This window comes from Semicossyphus pulcher, unplaced genomic scaffold, assembly GCF_022749685.1.
Source record: "Semicossyphus pulcher isolate SPU_LCO1_2020_fin unplaced genomic scaffold, fSemPul1.0.p SCAF_22, whole genome shotgun sequence".
Classification (NCBI taxonomy): domain Eukaryota; kingdom Metazoa; phylum Chordata; class Actinopteri; order Labriformes; family Labridae; genus Semicossyphus; species Semicossyphus pulcher.
In genome coordinates this window covers 1,781,417-1,796,471 of record NW_027211696.1, presented here as the reverse complement: position 1 = coordinate 1,796,471, position 15,055 = coordinate 1,781,417, and the positions used below count along the sequence as shown (strand labels likewise).

General features: G+C 41.0%; 1 protein-coding gene across 2 annotated transcripts in view; it reads right to left on the bottom strand.

Annotated features, from left to right (window-relative positions):
• Window positions 1–15,055, bottom strand: part of galt (galactose-1-phosphate uridylyltransferase) — a 90,590-nt gene that overhangs the window by 22,891 nt on the left and 52,644 nt on the right. Inside the window, exons 8-9 of one of the 2 annotated variants that reach the window (XM_069673731.1) lie at window positions 12,045–12,177; window positions 2,121–2,204 (exon numbers count right to left, since the gene is read on the bottom strand). In XM_069673731.1, the coding sequence (XP_069529832.1) occupies window positions 2,121–2,204; window positions 12,045–12,177 (217 nt within the window). Of the gene's footprint in view, window positions 1–2,120; window positions 2,205–9,698; window positions 10,340–12,044; window positions 12,178–15,055 lie in introns of those variants that run through there. The other variant, XM_069673732.1, reaches the window with a different exon arrangement.

Here is a 15,055-nt window from a genome sequence, read left to right as displayed (position 1 = left end):
TTTGACTATGCTCTCTATTCACTCAATGTTTTCATGGCATTACGTTATTTTAAGAAAACAGAAGCAGAGAAGACACCTTTGTAGCTATCAGCGGTGGCGAGTGTAAAGTCCACTGTTGTCATGTAATGTTGTCCACAGAAAAATGAATGTTCCAGCAAACTGTGTGTCTTACAATGTCTCAAAAGACACTGCTTAATTAATGAAATGAATGAAATACAGCAGCAAAGAAGTAGAGTTATTTATTTCCTTGTTTGTGTACAATGGACTCGCCCACACACATCTGTGACCGTCACCAGTTAATTCCAATATTATGTGTCTGCAGAGCCGGAGGTTGCAGATTCTGGACCGCATTTCTAGGACCCTCATGTTTTTGTGACAGTCCCACCTATTGGACGACTGTAAAAAGCGACTAATGCCGTTTTCCGACCAAATACCACTTTTTTGTCGAACAACCTATAGCTTTAAAGGTTTATTACACCCAAATACTAATTCTAACAACAGTTTAAAGGTTTATTACACCCAAATACTAATTCTAAAAACAGTTTAAAGGTTTATAACACCCAAATACTAATTCTAACAACAGTTTAAAGGTTTATTACACCCAAATACTAATTATAAGAACAGTTTAAAGTGTTTACACCCAAATATATATATTTTGTATAAATGTAAACATAACATTCACAGATTCTTGAGATATTGAAATCTTTATTAAAGTAAAAAAACAGAACAACAAAAAAGTGGTATTTGGTAAACGGCATTAGTCGCTTTTTACAGTCGTCCAATAGGTGGCACTGTCGCAAACAGCCAGGGTCCTTGAAATGCGGTCCCAAAATTGCAGTCCTGAATCTGCAGCCCCTGGCTCTGCAGACACATGCTACACATTAATTCAAGCACCAGTTAATCTGGCACACCGGCAGTGTTTCCGCTACTTACATTTTACCGGTGGTTCCCCTGCTCTCCTTGTTGAGGAAGAGCACTGACACAGTGACAGGAGTCACAGCACATCAGGACGCTCCCTGTCCGCACACAATCTTATGCAGTTCTGTAACTCAATGTAGACATTCCTACTGTGTATCTCTGTATGTCCCTATTGTAAATGCATTGATTGTTGCTGTTTATAAAGCATGTAAAAGGTGCAGATGTCATTCGGTAATGATCGATCGTTTTGATCGCTATGTCATTAATAACTTCCCTCGTGCACATGTGTCTCACGTGCTGTGAGAACTGAATTGTGAGAGAAAATATTTAACTTCTGTGACTTAATTAAACAGACTGCTGATGAAGACAGTCAACACAGCAGACAGAGAGACAGACAGAAAGAGGGGGCCGGGCCAGCAGCTGTGCAGATAGCAGAGGTGCAGGTGTGTTGGGGGGACTGAAGCAAATTAAAGTGATCAGATTAAAAATAGTTTGTGAATTAAAACGTAAATTAAGGTGAAGAAGAGAGTACAATTAAACTGTGGAATCTAGAAAGCGGGTAATCCAGACTGAGTAAGTCTACATGTGATGTGCTTCTCACAGAAATCATATATATATGCGATGATTGCCATGTTATGCCTCCAGCATATTTTTTGAGCGTGCAGTACCTTTGAGGTTATTCTTTAGAATATTCTGGACAGTATTTGTCATTGTTTTGGAATGTTGCAATAATAATAAACATACATTTGCATAAAGGAAGCGTATTTGCTCATTCCCATGTTGATAAGAGGATTAAAAACTTTAAAAAAAATATCTCTTTAAGGTACATTTACAACAGGTATAAAATGTGCGCTTCATTTGCGATTAATCACGAGTTAACTTCAGACAACCATGCGATTAATCGCGATTAAATATTTAATCGACTGACAGTCCTAATTATGATACATGAACTGCTGCAACGTGAATTTTGTTTAGTTGCTGTGAAGAAATAAATCTGTCGACAGTTAAAGTCAATATTAACACTCCCTCTCAGTTATTTAAGGCAAACTGCTCATTGCACCAAGTTAGAGGTTAGCGTACCTATTATTCTCATTGGCTGAATACTGTGTGAGTAACTTTGTGAAAGAGACATGAAACGGATTGCCACATTTATCCAAATCCTTTTTTTTACACTCTGCAACTCTCACAGTTTTTTTTCTTACCGTGCCAGCCCATGGAGTAGGGGAATGCCATTTCAAACAGATTGTCATACTTGGTCAACAGTCTCTTCATAATGTCAGCCAGACCTGATATAGACAGGAAGTAGACACATAGAAGTAAGTTAGTACAGTCAGTAACTATTGTTAATAGCAGTGCATTGTAAATGACATGAGAAAGATTAGCTAAAGCAAGAGCGTGTAAGCATGTAAAATATTATTTTTCTTTTTCAAGTTTATATATATATATGTTTGAAAAATGAAAATACAATACATTAAAGTATGAAATATTCTAGTACAACAATAAATGGACAACTGACAACAACAAAATAGACATTGCAAATTTCCAAAAACAAAATGTGACTTAATAAAACATTGAGAGACACAGATCACTTTCTTACATAAAGGTCATATCGACAGCAAGTTCTCAGTACAGTTAGATTATACAGTGGCACCATCAATCATGTACAGAAGAAGGTTTTAAATATAATCTAGAAGGGGGTGCCAAATACTGTAAAATGATTTTCTCTTGTTCCTCAAACAGTAAGTTATTTTCTCTAGGGTCACACAGCTGTTGATTTCAGAGAGCCTCAGTCCCATTGAAAGCCAGGCCTCTGATTTCCATTTTAAGTTTATTTAGAATCACATAGAATAACAGACTGTCATACAGTCATCATTTCATTTCATTTCAACTTCCAGAGTGGTCAATTTTTTCCCTGTTTTTTAAAAAAAGAGAAAAAACTATACATTACAACATGGGGTGCATGTCCATTCATAAAAAAGATATAAAAAAATACACATACGTATACACACAAGTGTTAAGTATAACTTACCCCATAGTTGGGGTGACTGGCTTAGGCAATTTTTTTCTCTAGTTAGGGCCCGAGCACCGAAGGCGGTGCGAGAACCTCTTGAAATTGAAGGAATTATTATTCTTTCTTTGTTTGTTTGTTTGTTTGTTTGTTTGTTTGTTTGTTTGTTTGTTTCTGGTGCCAAATGAATCGCATATTTGGCGGCTTTAACATGCCCCAAAACTCATCAAATTTGGACTGTGCATCAGGTCTGGTGAAAAATTTGATATTTTGTGGGTTTCGCAGATGACTGTTGCAAAATGGCTCTATAGCGCCCCCTAGAATTTTAGCAAAATTCAGCCCCTAAAGGAGGTTTCACCTACGGGCCTGAAATTCGGTAGGCATATGTATCATGTCCATACCTACAAAAAAGTCTCATATACATATGCCCATAACCCAACAGGAAGTCAGCCATTTTGCTTTGAATTTCAAAATAAAGCGTGTTTTTGTGGATTTCCAGTGGTCATACTTTAACGAACTCCTCCTAGGGACTTCCTCCCAGACTTTTCAAAGTCGGTCAGTGTATTGACAAGACATTGGAGATGAAAAGTTATCAAAAGCTTGAGTTTTTGAGAATGGGCGTGGCCTTAGCGGGGGGTCAAAGTCTGATGTTTGTTTGGCAAAATGCCAAAAATGTAAAATCACTGTAACTCTCACATATAGTCTTCTGCCTTTTTCATATTTCACGTGTATGACAAGAGTCCCAGCCTGAACACAATTACATGAAAATATTTCCCATCACTACTGGCTACTGGAAACAGGAAGTGACATATTTTACTCTACAAGCCCCTCCTCCAAGGTGGTAAAACATGTTAACCTCAAATTCATGTCAGGAAACTCTTAAGACCTTGATTAAGGTCTGTGACAAAACTTGGTGAGGTTACAACAGAGGGCGTGACCCTGGCGGCGCCACGAATATAACCTTCGCCATGATGCCTCGCCATGACATTTAGGCTGCAATAACTCGCCTGTACTTCATCCTGTCTGCACCAAATTTCACATGCTTGATCAGAGTCCCGCCCTGAACAGATCTACACACTCCTTTCCTTACCAATCCTATAGCGCCACCCACTGGTGACAGCCTGTATCAACTCTCATATACATTGTCCAATCTCCACCAAATTTCACAAGTTTGATGAGGGTACCGCCCTGAACACATCTACATATACATTTCTCACTCATAGTCATAGCGCCACCTACTGGGCAGAGTCTGTATAAACTGTCATATACATTGTCCAATCTCCACCAAATTTCACAGGTTTGATGAGGGTACTGCCCTGAACACATCTACAGATACATTTTTCACTCAAAGTCATAGCGCCACCTACTGGGCAGAGCCAGAACTACCTCTCACATACAATGTTATATCAGCTTCAAAATTTACATGCATGATTATAGTCTCGGCCTGAACAGGTCTACATGTTAATCTTTCACTCATAGTCATAGCGCCACCTACTGGTAAGAGCCAGTACTACCTCTCATATACATTGTCCAATCTCCTCCAAATTTCACAGGTTTGATGAGGGTACTGCCCTGAACACATATACATATTATTCTTTCGCTCATAGTCATAGCGCCACCTACTGGGCAGAGCCAGTACTAACTCTCACATAGATTGTCCGATCAGCTCCTAATTTTACATGCATGATAACAGTCTCGGCCTGCACAGGTCTACATAATCATTTTTCGCTCATACTCATAGCGCCACCTACTGGCAAGAGCCAGTACTACCTGTCACATACAATTTTATATCAGCTTCAAATTTCACATGCATGATTATAGTCTCGGCCTGAACAGATCTCCATAGGAATTTGGGTGATGCTGATATCACAACCTACTGGTGCACAGTCCCTGGCTGCAGCACATGCTGTGGGTGCAGCACGCCCTGCTTCTGCGACACGCCCCGCGGCCGCGACACGCCCCAACGTGGCCACGGGTGCGAGGGCCCGTTCATCGCCGCTTGCGGCTTTAATTATTGTTGTTGTTGCCTGTCGTCCAGCTACGCATAGTATTCCAATTAAGTTTTTTGTTATTTGTAGATGAATGTAGGATTCCAGCGAAAAGGTGGTCCCAATTAAAGTAACATTTGTCCCAAATTCATTTGCTAATTCTTAGTAGATCTTGCAACAAAAAGTGTAAACTTTAGGACAAGCCCAAACTAGGTGGTAGTGATTTGCTTCCTGGGAGCCACGGTTTCTTCAGCAGCTGGAAAAGCCTGAGTCGTGAGACTTCTGAACAGGTCTCTGGACTCTTCCAACCAAATGCTCAACCTCATGGCAAAGTAGGTTCTCAATTTGGCGGATATGTAGCATGTATGCAACTGTTTTGTCAATTTGAGTTCCCAGTCGAACACAGTTAGCGGTGCGCTCTGCAGTTATGTTGGTTTCCGTCCCCGTCACAGCACCGAAACCGCCCTCATCAAAATCACCAACGATCTCCTCACTGCAGCTGACACCGGTTCACTCTCCATCCTCATCCTCCTTGACCTGAGTGCGGCCTTCGACACTATCTCCCACCCCATCCTCCTCAGTAGACTCTCCTCCATTGGCATCACTCACACCCCCCTTCACTGGTTCCGCTCCTACCTCACAGGCCGCACCCAGTTCATTCAGCTCAAGTCCTTCACATCCATCCCCTCCCCAGTCACTACAGGTGTGCCCCAGGGCTCTGTCCTGGGGCCCCTCCTCTTCATCACTTACCTCCTCCCCCTTGGCCATATCCTCCGCAAATTTAACATCCGTTTCCACTGCTTCGCGGATGACACCCAGCTCTACCTCTCCTGCAAACCGAATTCCACACTCCCACCCCCCTCCCTCTCCTCCTGCCTTTCTGAAATAAAATCCTGGTTCACCTCAAACTTTCTAAAATTAAACAGCAATAAAACCGAAATCCTTCTTATCGGCACCAAATCCACCTTATCTAAAGTTGACAGTTTCTCACTCTCCATTGACGACACCCCTGTTTCCCCCTCCCCTCAGGTTAAGAGTCTGGGTGTCATCCTCGACAGTACTCTATCTTTCCAATCACACATCAATAACGTCACCCGGTCCGCTTACTTTCACTTACGTAATATCAACCGTCTCCGCCCCTCCCTCACTCCCCACACCTCTGCTATTCTTGTCCACAGCCTCGTCACCTCCCGCCTTGACTACTGCAACTCCCTTCTCTTCGGCCTCCCCCAGAAAGCCCTCCATAAACTTCAGCTTGTCCAGAACTCTGCCGCCCGGATCATCACCAGAACACCTTCTTCCCACCACATCACCCCCATCCTACAGCAACTCCACTGGCTCCCAATAAACCAACGGATCACCTACAAAATCCTTCTGTATACTTTCAAATCCATTCACAACCTCGCCCCTCCTTACCTCTCTGACCTCCTGCACATTGCCACTCCATCCCGCACCCTCCGGTCTTCCTCCTCCATCCACCTCACCGTACCCCCTGCCCGCCTCAGCACCATGGGGGCTAGAGCTTTCAGCCGCTCTGCTCCCCAGCTCTGGAATTCCCTCCCACCCGACCTCCGAAACTGTACCACCCTCCCGATCTTTAAATCAAATCTCAAAACCCATCTGTTCCGCCTCACCTACTCTCCCCAACTCTAAGCACTGTCCCTCACCCACTCCTAATGTATTTTATCTGGTCTGTTTTACCCTTGTTGGTGTTTTTACTCTTGTTTGTGTTTTTTGTACAGCGACCTTGGGTGTCCTGAAAGGCGCTTATAAATAAAATGTATTATTATTATTATTATTATCTGCTCCAACTGCAGGTAATCAAATTGGATTCACAGCAAACTCTGGCATGCCGGGGGGATAATTCTTATGTAAATTGTTGTAATTATGGCACAACGCAATGCACTGTAGCCTCCAAACATGACAAAAGCAATACACTGTAATGTTCCTTACCAAAATAAACTTACAATTGCAGTAGAAAGTAGGAGAGGATTTCTCAGGCAGATGTAATGTAGCAGACAGGATCAAAGCTCCGTTTGATCTCTTGAGCTCCATACAAATGCCACAGATATCAAACTACACACATTAATGACTTCTTGGACATAAACTTGACAAAAGATTGCATACACTTTAGAAATAGTTTTAAAAAATGGTTGGTCATTATGGAATAATTGTTTCATTGTTTCAAAGCGGCAGTATTTCCCTATTGTCTAGGTTAACCTATATTCAGAAAAGGAACTGTATAGTTTTAATAATCTGTAGATGGGAAAGGGAGGTTTAGTTAAATATAGGATAATGTCATCAGCAAAAAGTGATATCTTGTGCGTCTCATGACCGGACCTAAAGTCAGTCTATATTAGGGTTACCTCTAATGGCCTCAGCCAACAGCTCAATCACGAGTACAAAACAAGCAGGACTAGCTGGGCATCCCTGTTGGCTACCCCTATAGAGATGGAAAGAAGGATTAGAAACAATACTATTCGTAATAATACTTGCTTTGGGAGGTTTGTAAGGTGATTTTTTCACATCGATAAACACAGCACAGAGACCAAATTTTTTAAAAACACGAAACAGATATGGCCATTTGACCATATCAAAGGCTTTTTCCGTGTTAAGTGACACTGCAGACTTGGTTTTCTATTTTTATTAGCAAGGCTGAGTATGTTGAACAGTAACCTTAAGTTATTAGAGGACAATCTTTTCATACTGTTGATCCTGATTGACCAGCAGGGGGAGATGTTTCTCTAGTCTTTTAGATATCATTGAATAACCTATTTATAATCTGTGTTTTTCCCACCTTACATACATCCATTCATAGTGGTACAAGAAGGTCTTTAAACTCATAAAATTCTGAGGGAAAGCCAACGCTCTTCAAGACTCTTGTCTTTATATGATAGAAATGGCAAGTCAGCCAAGGAGAGAAAGGAGTCTATTTTTGATGGATCTCAGTCTGATTGTGAGGTGAAAAGGTCGGTATAACATTTTTTTAAAAGGCATCATTAATTTCTATGGCAGCAGCTCTGGCAGGTCCTGACAGGTCATGGTAGCTACTGGCAGTTCCCCTGGGCCGGCCTGGCAGCCACCAGAGCTGCCACCTGCCCACTCTTGCAGGTTGTGGCAGTTCCCCCTTACTGAGCTCTCGCTGTCTTCCTGTAGTCCCACGTACATTATACCATCTGGTTCTCCAGTAAATCAAGTTGGTTTTTGAGGAATAAGTTGTCTTTCTGCATTTGCTTAGTCAGTAACATCCATTAACTGTGTCCTCTGTGTATGGCTGTTGAGCTATATTTACCTTTGCTAGTAAGCCCTCTACAGTAGCATTTAGTCTGTCGATGGAAGTTTGATGTTCCGCAGATTGTAAATAAATTTTCTGTGACAGAGTCCTGTTTCCCTTGTGGATTTCTCTGATGAGTACAGCAAGCATATCGGCAAAATTCTCGGGTTAATAACGGGTTAGCATCTTACATAACAGCCTTGTGTGTGCTAATGTTAGCTACGGCATCACTAGTGAGAAAATTTGTATCGCTTTGGCCGTCTTTTTGGTTCAGAAGTCGGCGGTCCATCCTTCATCTGGTAAGTACCTTAAATAAAATTGGTCAAACTCAAAAGTCTAAGTTAGCATTGTTTAAATTAAAGAGAAAGAAAGATATCAGCTCATTCACGTCTGTTCAGGTCCTCAGCATCCATAGTTCCTCATATTTTTTATTTTAAAAAGAAGTATTTAAAAGAAGTATTCTTTCTTTAGTATTCTTAAGGGGTTTATCATAACATCATAATTTATCATTGAAAAGCTTATAAAATGTCTTTATCGACAGGCTATGTACCACAGTCTTTTAAACTAGCTGTAATTAAAGCCTCTTCTTAAAAAGCTTAGTCTTGATTCATTCACTTTAGCTAACTATAGACCTATATCTAACCTTCCTTTTCTCGCAAAGATTATTAAGAAAGTAATGGCTAACCAGTTATGCGACTTTCTTCATAACAACTTTTTATTTGAGGATTTTCAGTCAGGATTTAGAGTCCACCGTAGCACTAAGACATGAGTTTCAAATGGTCTACTTATCTCTTTGGACAGAGAACTTCTCTCTGTACTTGTCCTGTAAGATCTTAGTGCTGCATCCGACACAATAGACCATCACATGCTGCATTACAGGATCTGCATTAAGTTGGTTTAAATCTTATTTATCAGATCGATCTCCGTTTGTTAATGCTAATTATGTATCCTCTATGCACACCAAAGTTAGTCATGGAGTTCCACAAGGTTCTGTTAAAAATATTGCAGTGTACATACAATATAAAAGTCCAGTGTGCGTTAATGTTATGCATAATCTGAATTAAACATTCGGGAAATGTTGAGTGACTGGGGGGCTGGATGACAGTCAGTGTACCAGATGGTGATGGAGCAGGTGAGAATGGACTCAATGATGGCGATGTAGAAGTGCACCATCATTGTCTTTAGCAGGTTGAACTTCTTCAGTTGCCACAAGACGTACATCCTCTGCTGTACCTTTATGATGAGGGAGTTGATGTTCAGCTCCCACTTGAGGTCCTGGGTGATGATGGTCCCCAGGAAGCGGAAAGACTCCACAGTAGAAACAGTGGAGTCACTGATGGTGATGGGGGCAGGTGTGGCTGCTTTCTTCCAAAAATCCACAACCACCTCCACTGTCTTCACAGCATTAAGCTCCAGGTTGTTTTCACTACACCAAGTCACCAGATGGTCAATCTCCCACCTGAAGACGGACTCGTCCCCACTGGAGATGAGTCCAATGAGGGTGGTGTCGTCTGTGAACTAAAGGAGCTTGGATTGGAGGTGCAGCTGTTGGTGTACAGGGAGAAGAGCAGCGGGGAAAGAACACAGCCTTGAGGGGTGCCGGTGTTGATGGTCCTGGAGTCAGAGACGCGTTTCTCCAGCTTTACATGCTGCCTCCTGTCAGGCAGGAACACTGTGATTCACCTGCAGATGGAGTCGGGCACATTCAGCTGGGAGAGCTTGTCCTGAAGCAGAGCCGGAATGATCGTGTTGAAGGCAGAGCTGAAATCCACAAACAGGATCCTGGCATAGGTTCCTGCTGAGTCCAGATGCCGGAGGATGAAGTGTAAGGGCCATGTTGACTGCGTCGTCTACGGACCTGTTGGTTCTGTAGGCAAACTGCAGGGGGTCCAGGAGAGGGTCTGTGATGTCCTTGAGGTGTGTGAGCATCCGGCGTTCATAAGACTTCATTACCACAAAGGTCAGAAGGACGGGTCTGCAGTCATTAAGTCCTGTGGTCCTTGGCTTTTTGGGGACAGGAATGATGGTGGAGAACGTGAAGCAGGCTGGCACGCGGCAGGTTTGTAGTGAGGTGTTGAAGATGTCTGTGAACACCAGATACAGCTGATCTGCACAATTCTTCGGGGTGTTTGGGGGGAGAGTCCGGTCCGGCTGCAATTATAAATATCAGTTTTCCCCATAGTATCATTATTATAGTTAGCTAATGCTAAAAATAGACCTGTTGATTTCAACTGTTACAATTATTATTATCAGCCTTTCATCATTACTGTGCTGTTCTTGCTAATATTAAACATTTATACCATCACACCTGTTGTACATATTTTGTATTATACCTATTGTTTTTTATATATTTTCATTCTTATTGCCTATTTTTTATCTTATTCTATTTTAGTCCTTTACTTATTTTTTTTTTCTAGTTCTGTGTTAAATGTTCTGCACATAAATCACCAAAACAAATTCCTTGTATGTGTAAACCTACTTGGCAATAAACCCTGATTCTGATTCTGATTTATTATTATTGGCATTGTAAACATAAGTATGTATTTTCTGTTGTTGTTGATTTAACAAAAATATATGTTGTCGTTGCTCTGTTTGGCTGTGTCTATCCTGCATCTCTCTCTATCCCATTTTTCGGCCCATTCAATTGAGGCAGATGGCTGTTCAACATAAGCCTGTGTGTAAGCCCAAGTTCTGTTCGATGTTTCTGCCTGTTAAAAGGAAGTTTTTCCTTTGCCACTGTTGCCAAATGTTGCTAAGTACTGCTCATGGTGGATTCATGTTGGGTCTCTCCCTAAATAATATGTAAAAAAAATCGGTCCAGACCTGCTCTTTTTGTAAAGTGTCTGGAGATTACTTTGGTTATGATTTGGCGCGATACAAATAAAATTTGATTTATTGATAAAATAAGATGCGATAAGATAAGCCTTATTTATCCCCCACAGGAGAAATGTACTCGTTACTGCAGCTCACAAAACAGGCAAATTAAATAAAGTAGTCAAGTAATAAAAAAAGACAAAAAGTAGGTGGCAAAACAAAGATTACAAATATGACAATATACTGTAAATAATAACAGTCACAAAATAATTAAAAACTATTGCCAGATTGATTGAACCAATTTAGCATATCATTGGTATAATGCTTGATTGATATATGTCTAAATAAACCAATTTTGATTCCGTCAATAAGATGCTAGCCTTGTACTAACAAATCCATCTGCAGTTTAAATGGTTGCAGGCATAAATCAGTTGTTTTAGAGGACATAAAAATTCTGCTCTTCTGGTACCTGCTGACTGAGGCGGCGGATTTTGATCTGTGTGCTTTGGGGTCTCACACCGTCATTGAATACAAGCTCAAACTCAAAAGCCTCTCAACTATCAACTATCAACAACCAAAGGTTCAATTTTGACAACAGCAACAACTGTTACTGCTACTCATTTTAAGATTAGATTAAAATGAGGAAGTAAGTTAAAAACAAATTTATTTAACTCAATCCCAAATATTTATTTTTGTTTTATGAACTATGTATAATTGTGAGGGCTGGAAAAAATACATGCAAATAAAAAGCATGGTAGCTATAGAGACATCATCTATTTCATTAATCCATACACATCCTAATATTGGTAAAATGTTATCATTTGTGATAAGTTATTTTTTGGATTAATTACAATGTGTATTTGATGCAATTAGTTGATATGGAGCTGATTCAAATCACTGTGAACACCACTTCACGCACTGAATTATCATGATGTAAAATGAATAGTCATCTCCCCTGGGAAGAGTTCATGTGCTTTGAATGACCATGGAAGAAAAGGAAGAAAATTGCCTTCCCCCTTTATAGCTTGGCAAACATACTAACCCTCCCTCTCCTCTCCTGTCAGTTCATTGATTCTGAGAACATGGCGTCGTGGTAACAACAGCGTCTGGTAGGGCCATGTTGCCCAATATGGTACCACTGCAAGCCAACAAGAATTCTCCACCACCAACCGCTCCTAGAGAAGAAAGAAAATTGAAATGTTTTTGAATATGCAGGGAAAAAGTATCATTTGTAAGGCTTCACTATGAATTTTCAAAGTTAAATACATAATAACACTAAATTATTCATCACGCCCTGTGCACTGCCTGTCGGCACCTGTGTCCGATCACACTTGAAGCTGTTTGTTGGCACTTAACTGATTTTGTTCTTTCCTGTCTTGATCCTTGCTTGTGTTGTATTAACTCTCAGATGTACGTCAAGCTATTTCCCCCAAGGGCGTCAACCAGCACATCACCACATATTGATCTTCATAGGTCTGCAACGTTGTATAAATATCGGAGAGTATCGTTTACTTTGCCTTTAATATCTCTGGAACGCTGCATGCTACAGACTTACTTTTTTTTGCTGTGAAGCAAAGTGAAGCGTCTCTCTTTCATGAGCTACCTGATCAGGCCTCCAACCACAGTGTCTTTATTGAGACTCTATACAGTGAATCCATAACAACGCATCCAATAATGAATGTCTTACTGAATGTCATTGTCTAGTGATAATTTTTTCCATGTGAAATCTTTTAGCCGTTAACTTAACCACTTCCTGGTGCCTTAAACTTTCCACCAACCAGAGGCTCTGTTACAAATAAGAGTCAGTGTTGATCTAAAAGAGTGTTTGTACAGTGAGATAGAAATCATGTCTCCTATCAGTGGTTTTATACAAGCGTAGCACTTGAAAAAACAAGTAGAACAGCTTAAATGCAATAAATAATGTGTACATTCTTTGTGCATATGGATAGCATTGAAATAGGCACAATCACTATTCCATGGTAATTTGCTTTAGTTTCATTCAATTATTTCACATTATATTGGGGCATCATATCGTACACCACAGCACAGAAATAAGCCGCTTAAAAGAGCGACTCTACCTACAGAGCAACTGTATCCCTTAAGGCAGAAAAGTTGCTGGGACCTGATGGCTTCTGCCAAGAATTCTACAAAAATCAAGCCATCTTGTAGCTGGACCACTCACTGACATGTATCCCTGGATGCCAATAAGTCATTGAGGGAATACTTATTTCATATTTCAGGGGGGCTTGTATAGTAATGAATGGCAAACAATTGACGCATACGTTTAATCAAAATAAATGTCTTCCCTCAGCTCTTATATTACCTACAAATGCTACCTTTATGTATTTCCAAGTTGCTCTTGATGTACAAAAGGCATTCTCGAGATTCTTATTGTGAGAAGCTGCAAGTGTTTTCCCCCTCCTCTCCACAAGAGACACCCAGTGGTGGCTCAATAGATTTGGGTACCTCCCACTCTATTAATAGAGGCCTGGATGAGGACTTCCTGTTCTTTGTCTTCAAACACATCCACCTTGATGCAGTGTTTGCCATGCGTGTTTTGAGTTCATTCGATGTAAGTAGCCGTTTACCTTTATTAAAAGGTTGATGGATAATTTAATTTGTTAAATAATATTACGATGAAGTATGTTCAGTTAGTCATTATTTTATGGATTTATGGAACTTTAATTAGGGCCCGAGCACCAACGGGTGCGAGGACCTTATTGTATCTGTAAGGATTATTATTAGGGCCCGAGCACTGCACGCAGTGGCGAGGACCTATTGGAATGCAAGGAATTCTTATTATTATTACGCCCAAAAGATTTGCATATTTGGTGGCTTTAACATGCCCCAAAACTCATCAAATCTGGAATGTGCATCACAAGTAGGAGAAATTTACGTGTGATAGTGCTTTCGTGAATGGGCGTGGCAAAATGGCTCGCTAGCGCCCCCTAAAGTTCAGCCCCTCACACAGGTTTGACCTACGTGTACCAAATTTGGTACACATATGTATCATGGCAGGACCTACAAAAAAGTCTATTATGGATATACCCTAAACCCAACAGGAAGTCCGCCATTTTGTTTCTTATGGTCATTTTTGGCATATTTCGCCATATTCACAGGGTCCATACTTTAACGAACTCCTCTTACAGACTTCGTCCCATCCTTTTCAAACTCGGTCAGTGTATTGACAAGACATTGGAGATTAAAAGTTATCAAAAGCTTGAGTTTTTAAGAATGGCCGTGGCCTCGGCGGGGGGTCAAAGTCAAAATGCGAAAAACTAAGAATCACTGTAACTTTCACATACAGTCTTCTATCTTCTTCATATTTCACATGTATGAAAAGAGTCCCAGCCCCAACACAATTACAGGAAAATATTTCCCATCAGGCCTAGCGCCACCTACTGTAAACAGGAAGTCACATGTTTTTCCTCTACAGGCCCCTCCTCCAAGGTGGTCAAACATATTAACCTCAAATTCATGTCAGGAAACTCTTAAGACCTTGATTAAGGTTTTTAAAAGGCCTCGCTAAGGTTTCAACAGAGGGGGTGACCCTGGCGGCGCCACAAATATAACCTTCGCTATGATGCCTCGCCGTAACATTTAGGCATTGATAACTCGCCTGTACTTCATCCTGTCTGCACCAAATTTCACATGCTTGATAAGAGTCCCGCCCTGAAGAGATCTACAGACTCCTTTTTTTGGCAATGCTGTAGCGCCACCCACTGGTGAGAGCCTGTATCAACTCTCATATACATTGTCAAATCTCCACCAAATTTCACAGGTTTGATGAGGGTACTGCCCTGAACACGTCTACATATACATTTTTCACTCATAGTCATAGCGCCACCTACTGGGCAGAGCCGCATCAACTTTCATATACATTGTCCAATCTCCTCCAAATGTCACTGCTTTCATGAGGGTACTGCCCTGAACACATAGGCATATTCATTTTTCTCTAAAACTCATAGCGCCACCTACTGGTAAGAGCCAGAACTACTTCTCATATATAATGTTCAATCTGCTTCAAATTTTAAATGCTTGATGACAGTCTCA